General features: G+C 40.9%; 1 protein-coding gene across 1 annotated transcript in view; it reads left to right on the forward strand.

The window, feature by feature from the left end:
• GUCY1B1 (guanylate cyclase 1 soluble subunit beta 1) overlaps window positions 1-5,327 on the forward strand; it is a 70,616-nt gene extending 65,289 nt beyond the window's left edge. The window contains exons 12-14 of the mRNA XM_084856344.1: window positions 564-718; window positions 1,032-1,158; window positions 3,361-5,327. Coding sequence (XP_084712470.1) covers window positions 564-718; window positions 1,032-1,158; window positions 3,361-3,384 — 306 coding nt within the window. The 3' untranslated portion in view covers window positions 3,385-5,327. The remainder of the gene's footprint in view (window positions 1-563; window positions 719-1,031; window positions 1,159-3,360) is intronic.
• Window positions 5,328-15,638: the final 10,311 nt, after the last annotated feature.

Genomic DNA, 15,638 nt, shown 5'->3' on the forward strand with positions numbered 1-15,638 from the left:
GTTTGGTACTCTGAAAAAAGATGGAACAAGTGACCATGATCTCCATGTGATTTTTTTTGCCATTGTTTTAAAACAGAGTATTTTGCTAGGCTAGAGTGCCATGAGACCACTTATCTGTGCAGACTGTGGTTTGAACAAGGCCAGTTTGTGTATTTACCATTTTTTAAAATCCTACTTTTCTGTTCTGTGACCCCCTCCTAAGCATTTTTAGGCAACTGTCTAAGCTGCTGAATGGGCAAGGGCTGTCCTAATATATCGAGAGAGCATAATTGTTTTATGAATGACCATCGGAGAGTTACCATTAAAATATGTTACATTTCCTCTGGTTTGGTTTTATAAATTCAACTAACAGTTGTTTTTCAAGCCTTCATACTAATTTTTTAAATAAATAAAAATAAATATGCTGAATGTTATGTGTTTTATTAATCATCTGGGTAAGGAAATGAATGGTTTATTAGCTTGTTTATACCAGCCTAAGCTGTGAACTGCAATGCTACATACACTGCATTTAAATCCTAACCAACGTGGTAACATTTTATTTTCTATTTTTAAAATAAAAAAAGATAACAATAGGTATTCACACAGGAGAAGTAGTCACAGGTGTCATTGGCCAAAGAATGCCCCGTTATTGTCTGTTTGGAAACACTGTTAATCTAACAAGCAGAACAGAAACCACTGGGGAGAAAGGGAAGATCAATGTTTCTGAATACACTTACAGGTGAGAAATTGAGTTTGCTGATTGATTATATTAACTTCTAAGTAACAACTTTTAAACTGTTTTTTTATAGCAATGAGTTCATTCTTTCATTCATTTTAATACAGCTCCTTATATATGGAGTTTGGATGAAAGCATACTGGCAAAGCATACTACAGCAGCATTCTGTTGTGGTCGTGGTGGTGAAATGCAATCAGTTGCAAATACTCTGGATGTGATAGACTCTTTAAGATGTTTCCTAACCCATGAAAGTCTGGCCCATGATGCTCTTTGCAAAAATGTCATTTTTTTGTTAATAGTTTGTCTTTAATTGCAGATGTCTGATGACTCCAGAAAATTCAGACCCACAATTTCACTTGGAACACAGAGGCCCTGTTTCCATGAAGGGTAAAAAAGAACCAATGCAAGTTTGGTTTTTGTCCAGAAAGAGCACAGAGACAGAGGTATGACCAATCAAAAAGTGCCCGTTAAAAAAAAAGAAACAAGGCATATATATGAACAGTCTAAACCATGAGGACCATTTTTACTTGCAAAACTGAATGTCCCTTAGCAAAAAGGAACCATTTAAAAAACATTTTTGTATCATATATTTGCTATCTTGAGAACAGAATACTGTCTGTTATTTGTCCCTGGTGTTTATGCATTTCTTAGATACTAGTTTGTGTATTTCAGGAAGTCCTTGAGGGAGTACCAAGTGATTAAATATTAATCTCACACTCTTTCCCTACTGTACTAGAATTGGGATTTATACAGTGGGCCAGTTTGCATGATTATCGTCAGCTAAAGAAGCCACGGTGGCTTGTTTAATCTGCAGTGCGTGCTGGCGTGTACCCAGTACGATTTGCATAATCACTTGCCTGACCATGGATTGTCATGTTAGGTTATTTGAGGGCTGTTGCCCCTCAAATAAGCCATGCTGCCCAGGTTCAGATGAGATGACAAGCTGCAGCCAGGCAGGTGATTATGCAAATCGCATCCACTGTGGCTTGTTTTGCTAACGATGATAGTTTGGACCAGGTCTTGTCTGTGCGTAGCCATAGCATACAATAGATACTATTTGAATCTTCCAGCCTTGCTTCTGTTTACTGATTACAGCTCTGCAATCAGTGGGCTCTAGACACTGCCTCTCTTTAGTAAGGTTTGTTTTCAGAAACAGCTTCATTTGCCAAAGCATATTTGCACTTTGGCCTGACATAGCATTAGAAGCCACTATTTGTCGTAGCCCTAACATTAAAAGCTCTTCACTTCGAATTACTTACTTTCAAATTTATTAGAAACTAATTATAGTTTCTAATAAACAGAGTTTACAATGGGCAAATATATTTAGGTTCTTCTAACAAACAAATTTTAAATTTCTGTTAATAACAGTATTTATACCAAAGTGCACTTAACTAATTGCTTTCGGAATGTAGCAATTTTATGTGGGTGATGCACCTCTCAGCCCTCAAAAATGAACATTTTTTTTCAGCCACGATCTCCTTATTTTCAAGAAACACGATGAGTATGTAGGCAGGTGAATCTTAAAGATATTTTCTCAGCTAAATTATACTATAGTAAGGCTGCAATTCTATACACATTTACTTGGGATTCAGTGGGGCTTCCTTCTGAGTAGACATGTATAGGATTGCTCAGTAAATACAGGAAGCTGCAAAATAGCTCTCATGCTGGCATCGTTCTTGAAAGGGGTAAATCCAAAAGATCACATTGAAAGGTTAAAAAAGATTAGCTAAGTCTTATCAATAAATGGAGTCCTAATGCTTTGATACATGCTTTATGAACTAGGATTAATTCAATTTGTTAATACACCCCTCATCCACTGAGACAGCACTCAAGTCTGTACTACATTATATTATCAGTATATGTTCTACAGCAGGCTGCAGCAAATCAGGGTGAGAGTTAAATGTTTGTAATAAGCCCACAGGAGTGTTAAGAACAATCAAGAAGAGGTTTTGGGCCATGCAGTACAGAAATGGAACTGTATTGACTCTTCAATACTCATGTTTTGGCTGCTGCAGTGTTGTCTTCTGACATTAGTGCACTCTGATTTAAATAAAGATTCTTCCCAAGGACCAATATTAGACTGAATTGCATGGACACTGTACACTACTTTCCTACTTCCTCTTTCAAAGAATCTGAATTTACCTATTGGTCTGGCAATTTTAAGTTGTGGTCCCAACATCTTGGCTCTTTTACATGCTTGGCATTTTCAAACTGCTTTAAAAACACAATGATAGGATCACCACCATCACTGAATAACTCATAGTTTTTCTCAGTTCTCTTGTCAACATCCTGAAACAATTAAAAATACATAGCATCCCATATCTTTAAAGAGCTTTACAATCCTTATCTTATCTCACAGTACTACTGTGGAGTAAGTAATTCCAGGTTTATGGGAATGGGGAGAGTAACTCTCAGTGCTAACTATGGGCTCCTAGCTGAACCATGTGGTTCATGTCATCTTTATACTACCATGTTATATAAAATGTTTGATGATGATCTAGCAATAATAAGACATGCATCCTTAAACACAAAACAGTTTTTTGTGTCTTTGCGATTCACCCATATAAGAATATTTCTTGCTTATTGCACATTCTTATCATAAGCTCAACTCCTTACTTTTCAAACTTTTCTTGCATGCCTTCAAGGAAGTAACACATGATGCTAACTGAGCCGGGCAAAACGCAAGAGGACAAGGAACAGAGTGGAACACTGTGTCCTGCCACTAATGTAGTCTGGTAGTAATTAGATGTGACTGCTGTTGCTACATGTTGTACCTCTTCCATTTACTCATTCGATCTGTGCTGAACAGTAACATTTTCACCAGGCTTCCCTGGGCTCTCTTCTGGCTGCTTTTTGTTCACTCAGCTTTTGATATGATAGTATTTCTGCTGTGGTTATGTGTATCCCAAGATCTTTTGTCTCTCTTTCTGTATCTTAAAGCCTAACGTAATGATGAACATTAAGCCACATGTGGTCTAGCTAACCATAAGGAATCTAGTGCTTCATACATGTGCTTTTCATCTCCATCTCTAGTGACTAATCACCATGATCTTTATGGTGGTGTGACTCAAAATTGTTTCTGCAAGGAAAGACATTCTAATTGATAGCAAGAACCATGAGCTCAGAGAACAGATATTTTTATAACAATGATTTGGCATTTTGCTGTAAAGCTTATTACAGTAATCCATCTGCTTCCCTCCAATCTGCTGTTGTGAAATATTGCAGTTTGTTCTAGAAGCTAGCTTCAGTGCACTGTTGGTTGTTCTTTTACTGTGTATTGACTGTCGCCTGATGCAACATGTACATTTTCTAAATGGAAGAGAAGAGTAGGTTGTTTAATGCTAGGTTAGTGGGAAATATGTGCCAGTTTCTACTCCTAAATATTCTCTCCTGTTTCTCTTACTGATTTCTAGTGGTAAAGTCATGCATAATATGTTGCCAGACAACTTTTTATATCATGCATAATGTTGATGTGTATGTATGTGTAGGGTGTGTGTGGAGTTCCAAAGAAAAATTTGGTCAACTTTGATTGCCAGAATAATGGGAAATTTCTGGACCTCTGACTAGATTTATCCTAAAACCAAGGGACCTATGAAGGTCCACAGGTCACAGGTCTCCACCATGCTGGACTTTGCTAGGCCTATAGAGAGGCATTGGCAAAGGCTGTGCCCTGAATGCAATTTGAAAGGGCCCTATCCACGTCAAGACAAGAAGGGGGATCAAATAGCTGAAAAATAAAGAATCCAAGAATAAGCAAATGTGCCCTATCCCACTGGATGACCTCAGTAGTGGTAGGGTACTCAAAGCCGCACTGCGAAAATAAGATTTCTAAACTGTCGTCCATGGCATACCACATATGACATTGAAGCATGCCAGTGACCAGAGACCTCTATCCAAGCCTAGCAATGTGTACCGTAGTGGCAAGAATTACCAAAATTTGCTGTGGATTCTTATAAGATCCCCTGGAAATCTGTTTCAAATTCCTCCTGAGAGGAATCCCAAAATCTGTTCTGAATGCTGCCTGGGGTGAATTTCAGGGGCAAAAATATCATTTTCTACTATTTCTCCATAAGTGAAATGCATATTAAACAAAACCTTTGTTTATCCTAATTTAAAAAATTGCTTAGGGGAAGAAGCAAAAAGTTCCACCATTTTATGAAGAAACTTGATTATCCAGATTCATAATGTGTTCATATATATAGACCTGTATAAATGTAACTGCTGTGTAAACAGCACTTGTATTTTTATGAACTTCTGATTATCTATCCTGTACTCTAAACATGTCAGAACTAATGAGTTTGGCTTAGATATATTGTAAGAAAAATGCATCAATTCATTTTTTTTAAAAAAAATCTGTTTATAAGATATAAATGTGTACATATATGTATATATACATAAATATAAATGTTATGTATAAAATTTGTCAGTATCTAGTTTATAGATATGTAATCAACACAAAATATATGTATAAATGTTTTATGTGTACAAGGAAGGTTTTTAAATTATGGGCCCTTTCTCACTGATCTTTGGAAGGGTTTTTTTCCCAATGAAAAATTGTATCTTAATTTTGGAAATGTTATAATAAATACACTTTATCCCTACTATTCCATATACAGTCTAGCATGTTTAAGTATTTTGTAACCCAGGGCTTTATCTCAAAACTACTAACTCTGTAGACTGTGCATTTTTGCATAAGGTAGACCTGAGGTTTTAATAGATGCTGTCCAAATGACAGAAATCTGTGGATCGTGCACCCAAGCAATCTGATGAATTATGTGGACCAATTGACAGCAAGGGAGTATACATCATATCAGTGGAAGCTGGTGGCTCTGATGTCAGTGGGGCAGTGAATCCGTTCCAGGTTTCAGTCGGAATGAGTCAGAACTCTAAAGGAGCTATCCAAGGTCACCAGCCCACTGACATCAGAGTTACCAGCCTTCACTGCATCATATCCAGTTTGTTTCAGGCTAGGTTTGGATGAAGGAAATACATATGACCTACGCTTTCTGCATTCCTGCTTCTGTCTCTCCTAGTGAAGGAGAAGCTTCCTCCTCCATCACTTTAGTAGAACATTCAAAGTCATCCTCCATTTATAACATGCACTATGACAATACAAATTTGAGTTTCGTCGTTTTACTTTGCTCTGTATTTTGGCTGAAAGCCTAACCACGTTTGGGAATAAATTCCATTGGACACAGTGGGACATAGGATTTCACTTCAGTTTCTGTTTGAAGGGGGAAATGATATGATCATTTGCATGCTGTATTCAATATAGCATATTGGATAAAGTTCATATTTGTATTGATTTGGAACCCTGCATGATTACGGTTCCAAATTGGGGGGAAGTTTATGCACGTACAGCTGTATGTGGAAAGGCCTCCTCACTGCAGGTGCTCTCTCTGTACATCATCTGCACACCTATGGGAGGAGCTTCATCATGATGTGATATTGATGGGTGTGGCTACTTGGTGTGGCCCCATTCCTGCATGGTATGTCCCACCACTTTTAATTATGCCTGGATGGGGTTTTCTATTCCAAATGTTACTATAACCTAATCCTACAATCTGCTACACCTACAACAACCTGCCATACACATAACATTGGTTTCTATACATATATCATATTATGTACTGTTGGCACAGCACACCAATAATACAGAACAGATTAATGCCAGCAGTAGCTGCCATCAAGAAATAAGCTGTGGCTTTGAATGGCACAGAAATGGGTGGCTACTGGAGACAGAACATGGTGGGTACATGATGTGGAATCCTGAAGTACGTGCTATCCAAGGGGTTTTTGGCCAACATGGTTCCATTAACATTGGGGCACACCTAGTATGTGTTACAAGCCAATTTACACATTTTCTTATGACTGTGCCCCTGCAGTCAGTACATTACTCTTGGAAAAGAGATGGCCAGAGCTCTCTCTATCCTGAACATTTTTTCTTTCTTTTTTTACAACAGAGAGAACCAGGAAATCAATAGGGGTAACGGCACAATCCTCTGCATTTTTACTTAGAAGTAAATCATTGTTTGTTGAATGAGGCTTATTCCTTAGTACATAGAACTCTACTGGCAATCAGGTTAATTACACCTTAGAATAATTATCCTAACATGGCATAATTGGGATGCTAACCGGGCTATCTGGTCACCATAGGAGCTGCATCGTTCTATCTGTAACAATCATGTCCTAGCCACAATAAAAAAATAAATCCTCCGAAATGACTTGCTTATTGTATGGGGTTGTGCGCAGGGCCAGCCCAAGATCTATGGCTGGCTGAGGCAAAGAACAAGATGGTTGCCTCTCCATTCCATATACAAAAGCATTTGAATCTTACTCCAACACTGGCAATTGGACAGCATCCCCTGCTGCAGCAGAGGATGTTGGGCTGTCTGTGTCCTCCAACATCTCACAGTCCAGCATGCATCACAGGAGCAAAGTAACACAGGTATGTTAATACCCGCTAGAGCGCATAGCCTGAGCTGGCTGCCTATCTGCCTGCTTGCTCAGTAAGGGTCCTTTCCCAGCATGCTGTCTATAATGCATAAGGAGAACTTGTCTGCGTGAAACAAGCCAGCCAGCTCAGGCCAGCAACAGACAAGAATTGCCACCAGAGCACCAGCTCAGGAATGACTGGAAGGAGACCTCAGGAGGAACAGCCAAAGGGAGCGACCACGTCCCCCACCAACAGCAGCCACCTCATTCCACTGATACTACAGCTTGTAAGCATTATTCAGCTGAAGCAGCATCAAAAGGGGATTTTCTTTCCGCATTTCTGCAAAATTTCACAAGTAGCTTCTTCTGGGCGCATCAATAGCTGCCTTGAGAATGCTGATTAACAATTGAAGAGGGGGGTATAAATTTTAGAAAATAAATATGAAATAAAAGATAATGGGTTACTTCCAGGTGTGTGCATGTGTGCGCGTGTTTTATAAAGTGTGATGTCAAGACACTGGGATTTCATGTATTTGGTTAACACAACGGAAATGGTTAAAAAATGATATGCGGTACAGGAAATGGGGATAGCTTGTCATCTTTTACAAACATTTAATTGGAGGATATGCAAGTCTGCAGGAATCATTACTTGCTGATATGAAAATGCAAGTTAAGTTTAGAGGGGAAGCTTGATACTGAAAGCTGGTAATAGCACTTACCCACTACGTTTTATTTTAAAAGGTCATTTCCTTTTAAAGGAAAAACATTAAAAACCACATTAAGCCATATGTTCAACAGCAGATGTTCTGAAGATACCAGGCACAAGTAGAGGAATGAAGAGGATTGTAATGCTTACTACTGACTCAACCCCAAAACAAACACCCCCCCCCACAGTATCTCCCAGTTCTTAATGTTCATTTCCAAATAGGGAAATATTTACCTGATCCCATAACGTTATATAATAGCTCAACACCACGGAGGCACTCTACTTAAAGTCCAGGGTCAACATAGAAAGGGGGGAAATCAAAACATATTGGATCAGGCATGCTGGCTCTTGTCATCTCACACTCCAGCTGATCAATTTGAGCTATCATTATAGTTTTGTCATTGTTAGGTGATGTGCATTGGTGTTCCGAAATACCCAGTTCTTGCATGCATTTTTTGCACTGCAAAATTGTCATAAAATAATGTCCTGCTATTTTGAAGTGGTGAGCCTTAAAAAAAATAAAAGGCACATATGATACTGGTACAACTAACATTTCAGGCGATGTAAACAGCTTCTTGAACTTGAGCCGAACATCCTAGAGAGTGAAGTCAAGTGGGCCTTAGGAAGCATTAGTAACAACAATGCTAGCGGAGATGACAGTATTCCAGCTGAGCTATTTAAAATCCTAAAAGATGATGCTGTTAAAGTGCTGCACTCCATATGCCAACACATTTGGAACACTCAACAGTGGCTGCAAGACTGGAAAAGGTCAGTTTACATTCCAATTCCAAAGAAGGGCAACGCCAAAGAGTGTTCAAACTACCGCACAATTGCTCTCATTTCACATGCCAGCAAGGTGATGCTCAAAATCCTACAAGCTAGGCTTCAGCAGTATGTGAACCGAGAACTACCGGAAGTACAAGCTGGGTTTCGAAGAGGCAGAGGAACTAGAGATCAAATCGCCAACTTTCGCTGGATCATGGAGAAAGCAAGAGAATTCCAGAAAAATGTCTATTTCTGCTTCATTGACTACGCTAAAGCCTTTGATTGTGTGGATCACAACAAACTGTGGCAAATTCTGAAAGAGATGGGGGTACCAGACCACCTTACCTGTCTCCTGAGAAACCTGTACGAGGGTCAAGAAGCAACAGTAAGAACCAGACATGGAACAACCGATTGGTTCAAAATTGGGAAAGGAGTACGACAAGGCTGCATATTGTCACCCTGCTTATTTAACTTATATGCAGAGTACATCATGAGAAACGCCGGGTTGGATGAATCACAGGTCGGAATTAAGATTGCTGGGAGAATTATCAACAACCTCTGATATGCAGACGATACCACCCTAATGGCAGAAAGTGAAGAGGATCTCAAGAGCCTCTTGTTGAGGGTGAAAGAGGAGAGTGCAAAAGCTGGTTTGAAACTCAACATTAAAAAAACGAAGATCATGGCATCTGGCCCCATCACTTCCTGGCATATAGAAGTGGAAGAAATGGAAGCAGTGACAGATTTTATTTTCTTGGGCTCCGAGATCACCACAGACGGTGACTGTAGCCATGAAATTAAAAGACGCTTGCTCCTTGGGAAGAAAGCTATGGCAAACCTACACAGCATAGTAAGAAGCAGAGACATCACCTTGACGACAAAGGTCTGTCTAATCAAAGCTATGGTTTTCCCAGTAGTAATGTATGGCTGTGAGAGCTGGACTATAAGGAAGGCTGAGCGCCAAAGAATTGATGCTTTCGAACTGTGGTGCTGGAGAAGACTCTTATGAGTCCCCTGGACTGCAAGGAGGTCAAATCAGTCAATCCTAAAGGAAATCAACCCTGACTGCTCATTGGAAGGACAGATACTGAAGCTGAAGCTGAAATATTTTGGCCACCTAATGCAAAGAGAAAACTCTCTGGAAAAGACCCTGATGCTGGGAAAGACTGAAGGCAAAAGGAAAAGGGGACAGCAGAGGATGAGATGGCTAGATAGCATCACCGATGCAATGAATATGAACTTGAGCATGCTCCAGGAGAGAGTGCAGGACAAGAAGGCCTGGCGTGCTATGGTCCATGGGGTCATGAAGAGTTGGACATGACTGAACAACAACAAAACAGCTTCTGTGAGAAGGGAACCTTGAAAAGTCTCAGGTAGAAGCTTGTCTGTAGCCCTTTGGATGCCAGTCTATTAAGCTTTTAAAAACTTGAATACTGAACAATAAGAACCCTTCCCTACTGCTTGTGTTTGTGTGAATTCTTGAGTTAGCTAAACTGACATAGAAAGTCAGGATGCCTTAAATGTTTAAGAGCTGGGGTATACTCCACAGGTTAAGACCTTTTGTTTTATGGTATCATGATGAGTGCTCACCTTTACCATCCAGTCCTTAATTGTCCCAGATATAGCTTAGTTGGAAAACAAGGCCATACAGGTTACTAATATGAAACATGTCACACATCTCACATGCCATTATCCACAAATAATGATTGGAAGGGAATGTAGCCTGCTTTGCATACAAAAGATTGTAGGCTCAGACTCTCACAACTCCAGGTAGAGTTGGGAAAGACTTATCTGAAAAGCTGCAGTGCCATTGCCAATGACAACACTGAACTAACTGGACCACTCATCTGACTGAGAATAAGGCCTGATTTAATTCTATCTCTGAAGCTAAGTGGTTCTGAGCAAAGAAATATCTCTTTAGGAAATGCAGTAAAATAGTCCATAAGAATTGAAATTGGTTCTTGCTCAGTTTGAGGAACAGTGCCATCTTCCAAATCACATATGGTAAATGTTAATAAACACACTGTCTCTATGCTTTCTGGAATTTCCTTCATACATCTTGCAGCTTAAACCTCTCTTGATTATGAATTCAACAAAAATTGCTTCTTTTAGAGGTGGATGAATGGTATGCTAAACATCCTACTATTTACACTGCATTATCCAGCCAGGGTTCTAATTTTTAAAAACCTCTTCTTTGCTGATTGTCTTGTGGCATCACTGAAACTGTAGGAAGTTATTTTTAAATAGCTTCCTCCAGCAGCTGCCTGTTTTCTGGTAGATATTCAACAACATTGATCACAGTGGAAAGGACTGATATTAGTAAAATCAGATAACATGTTCTGCATATCTGTAAGGTTAAGGGAAATAAAAACTGCTGTTTTGTTCCTGCTCAAAGAGAATGGTTAATTCACCCTGCCCCCTCCTCAACAGCTTTTTCACTTTCTCTGTATGTGTGGCTTCTGGCAAGGATGTGGTATAACTTGGTATTCTTAACTGAACGTAGTATAGTTTAGGATACAATTCAAAACAGTTGAAATGTCACCCACAGTCAAACACTGTGTTCTTATAAGTATTCCCTAATAGTCTCACAGACACTTCCAGTGAAATCTGAATCATGCAAATATTTTAGAACTGCAGTATTTCCAGTAAATAAAATGACAGGAAACATATTTATAGTTAGCAAGATATCCACCAAATGGTGGGAATATATTAACAAACTTGTAGATACATATGCTGAGTTTGTGTGGGGTGGTGGTAGTGGTCTATTTGACCAACATGACTACCCATTTGTGGCCACCAAAGCACGAAGCATTTTTAATTCATAGCCAAACAAGCCTGTAGATTCTACAGGGTGTGTGTGTGCCATTTTCCTGTTCCACTCTCTAGGTTAAATCCAGCGTTGTATGAGTGGACTTCCACTTCCACTTGTCTAGCAGGACCTCCCATTGCCCTCCTCTCCCCTGCAGCCCCCATGCCCCAAATTTGCTCTGGAGGGTCCCCAACCATAATATGAATGTGCATATTATGTAAACAAAGTACACATGTGAAGGATCTTTTGGCAATGCACTCTGGGTGTTTAGGAAAACCTGATACCCCAAAAGCTGCGAATGTCAGATACCACAGATAAGCTCCTGGAAAGCAATTCTTTGTTTTATTAATGAATTAAAATCAAACATCAGGGGAATTAGAACCATATACCCAAATGACATTAACATTGAGAAGATTAAAAGATAATGTTTAAAAATCAGTAGTAAAGCTAGGAGCAATGGGATACATAGGAAATTGTGTGTATGTGTGTATTTTAAAAGGTGTGATGGAAGTGTGCCGCTTTAAAGAGAACAGTTTTAATTTCTACCAAGGTATGAGTGTGTATGAAGCTGACCATGGAGAAGGGGAAAGAGAGGGAGGAAGAAAAAGTTTTAGCCTAGGATAAGTAGAATGGGGAGGAACAAACTGCTTCTGGAATTGTGAGAGCATTTGGGAGGGACAGAGCAAACACAGGGGTTTTGGAAGAAAGTGAATGGAGAGGATTAAAAGAGCAAAAGGGAGTCGCAACACCAGAGCCTCCAAAACAGTCATAGCTAAGAGGCATTAATCATCTGCATCAACGAGAATCCCAGTGATTGGCAAATAGATGAAATTCCTCTAAACATGGCTGAATCCTGACAGCATGAAATGCTTTGTGATCAACATTTCATACTTCAAGACTTTTATTAGTTATGAGGACAGCAGGGGTTGGTAAACTTTTTCCTCTTGGAAAATTGTCGCTTTAGACAGAAAACACTGTGTTGTTGTTGTTCAGTCATTCAGTCATGTCCGACTCTTCGTGACCCCATGGACCATAGCACGCCAGGCCTTCCTGTCCTGTGCTCTCTCCCAGAGTGTGCTCAAGTCCATATTCATTGCATTGGTGATGCTATCTGGCCATCTCATACTCTGCCGTCCCCTTCTCCTTTTGCCGTCAATCTTTCCCAGCATCAGGGTCTTTTCCAGTGAGTTTTCTCTTTGCATGAGGTGGCCAAAGTATTTGAGCTTCAGCTTCAGTATCTGTCCTTCCAATGAGCAGTCAGGGTTGATTTCCTTTAGGATGGACTGATTTGACCTCCTTGCAGTCCAGGGGACTTGTAAGAGTCTCCTCCAGCACCACAGTTCGAAAGCATCGATTCTTCGGTGCTCAGCCTTCCTTATAGTCCAGCTCTCACAGCCATATGTTACTACTGGGAAAACAATAGCTTTGATTATACGAACCTTTGTCGGCAAGGTGATGTTTTTTGTGAACCGCCCAGAGAGCTTCGGCTATTGGGCGGTATAGAAATGAAATGAATGAATGAATGAATGAAAAAATAAATAAATGTCTCTGCTTCTTACTATGCTGTCTAGGTTTGCCATAGCTTTCCTCCCAAGGAGCAAGCATCTTTTAATTTCATGGCTACAGTCACCGTCTGCAGTGATCTTGGAGTCCAAGAAAGTAAAATCTGCCACTGCTTCCATTTCTTCCCCTTCTATATGCCAGGAAGTGATGGGGCCAGATCCCATGATCTTCGTTTTCTTAATGTTAAATTTCAAACCAGCTTTTGCTCTCCACTTTCACCCTCAACAAGAGGCTCCTGAGATCCTCTTCGCTTTCTGCCATTAGGGTGGTATCGTCTGCGTATCTGAGGTTGTTGATAATTCTCCCAGCAACCTTAATTCCGACCTGTGATTCATCCAACCCAGCATTTCTCATAATGTACTCTGCATATAAATTAAATAAGCAGGGCGACAATATACAGCCTTGCCGTACTCCTTTCCCAATTTTGAACCAATTGGTTGTTCCATGACTGGTTCTTACTGTTGCTTCTTGGCCCTTGTACAGGTTTCTCAGGGGACAAGTAAGGTGGTCTGGCACTCCCATCTCTTTCAGAATTTGCCACAGTTTGTTGTGATCCACACAGTCAAAGGCTTTAGCATAGTCAATGAAGCAGAAATAGATGTTTTTCTGGAATTCTCTTGCTTTCTCCATGATCCAACGAATGTTGGCGATTTGATCTCTAGTTCCTCTGCCTCTTCAAAACCCAGCTTGTACTTCTGGTAGTTCTCGGTTCACATGCTGCTGAAGCCTAGTTTGTAGGATTTTGAGCATCACCTTGCTGGCATGTGAAATGAGCACAATTGTACGGTAGTTTGAACACTCTTTGGCATTGCCCTTCTTTGGAATTGGAATGTAAACTGACCTTTTCCAGTCTTGTGGCCATTGTTGAGTGTTCCAAATTTGTTGGCATATTGAGTGCAGCACTTCAACAGCATCATCTTTTAGGATTTTAAATAGCTCAGCTGGAATACTGTCATCTCCGCTAGCTTTGTTGTTAGTAATGCTTCCTAAGGCCCACTTGACTTTACTCTCTAGGATGTCCGGCTCCAGTTCAGTGACTGCACTATCATGGCTATCAGGGACATTAAGATCTTTCCTGTATAGTTCTTCTGTGTATTCTTTCCACCTCTTCTTCATCTCATCTGCTTCTGTTAGGTGACTTAGGTCCCTGCCTTCTTTGTACTTTATCATGCCCATCTTTGCACAAAATATTCCCTTGATATCTCCGATTTTCTTGAAGAGATCTCTAGTCTTTCCCATTCTATTGTTTTCTTTGATTTCTTTACATTGTTCATTTAAGAAGGCCTTCTTGTCTCTCCTTGCTATTCTCTGGAAATCTGCATTCAGTTGGATATATCTTCCCCTTTCTCCCTTGCTTTTCGCTTCCCTTCTTTCCTCAGCTACTTGTAAAGCCTCTTCAGACAGCCACTTTGCTTTCTTGCATTTCTTTTTCTTTGGGATGGATTTTGTTGCTGCCTCCTGAACAATGTTATGGACCTCCATCCATAGTTCCTCAGGCACTCTGTCTATCAGGTCTAATCCCTTAAATCTATCCCTCACCTCCACTGTATATTCATAAGGGATATGATTTAGGTCATACCTGAATGGTTTAGTGGTTTTCCCTACGTTCTTCAATTTAAGCCAAAATTTTGCAACAAGAAGCTCATGATCTGAGCCACAGTCAGCTCTAGGAGTGTACGAAAGTCACTTACCTGGTCTCACAGCTTGCTTCGCGGTGGGGGGAAGGTGCTTCGCTGCTCCCTCCGAAGTTCAGGCCGGGGGGGGAGGCTTCCCGCCTCGCCCGGCCGAAATTCAAGCCGGGGGGGAGGCTTCCTGCCTCGCCCGGCCGAAATTCAGGCCGGGGAGAAGCGCCCCGTCTCCCCGGCCGCGAACTTCAAAAGAAAAAAAACAAAACACCCCTGTGATAGGCTACATAACGATTAACGTAGCCTATCACAGCTAGATCTGCAAAGTCAGCCGTGATAGGCTACGTTAATCGTCACGTAGCCTATCACGGGTGACTTTGAAAAAAAAAAAAAGCACGTACGCAAATGGCGGCCCCTACAGGGAGCCGCCATTCACGTTCCTTATTTGGTCCCTGTAGTCTACGTAAAGATTTACGTAAACTACGGCGAAAATAAGGACAACGCAAATAGCGTTCCCTTATTTTCGCCGTAGTCTACGTAAATTCGCGTTCCTTATTTGGTCGCTGTAGTCTACGTAAAGATTACATAGACTACAGGGACCAAATAAGGAACGCGAATGGCGGCTCCCTATGGGGGCCGCCATTAGCCGTACGCACTTTTTTTTTTTTAATTCACCCGTGAAAGGCTACGTGACAATTAACGTAGCCTATCACGGCTGACTTTGCAAATCTAGCCGTGATAGGCTACGTTAATCGTTACGTAGCCTATCACAGGGGCGTTTTTGTTTTTGTTTTTCACTTTTCTTGTAATGGCGGCGGCGGCAGCCGGTCAAAAGACTGGCTGCCGCCCCCGCCCCTGACGAAGACCTGCCGAACCGCCGCCAGGACCCGCCGCCGGGAGGGACATTCGTGAAAGGTAAGTCCCATCCCGGGGGGGGGGGGGTCGGGGGTCGGGGGGGTGGAGAATTTCTCCCCGAACAACCTTCAGAGGACTGAATGCGTTGGCACTCGGCCCCCCAAA

This window comes from Heloderma suspectum, chromosome 5 (assembly GCF_057233095.1).
Source record: "Heloderma suspectum isolate Gila_16-S chromosome 5, 16-S_ref, whole genome shotgun sequence".
In the NCBI taxonomy this organism is placed as follows: domain Eukaryota; kingdom Metazoa; phylum Chordata; class Lepidosauria; order Squamata; family Helodermatidae; genus Heloderma; species Heloderma suspectum.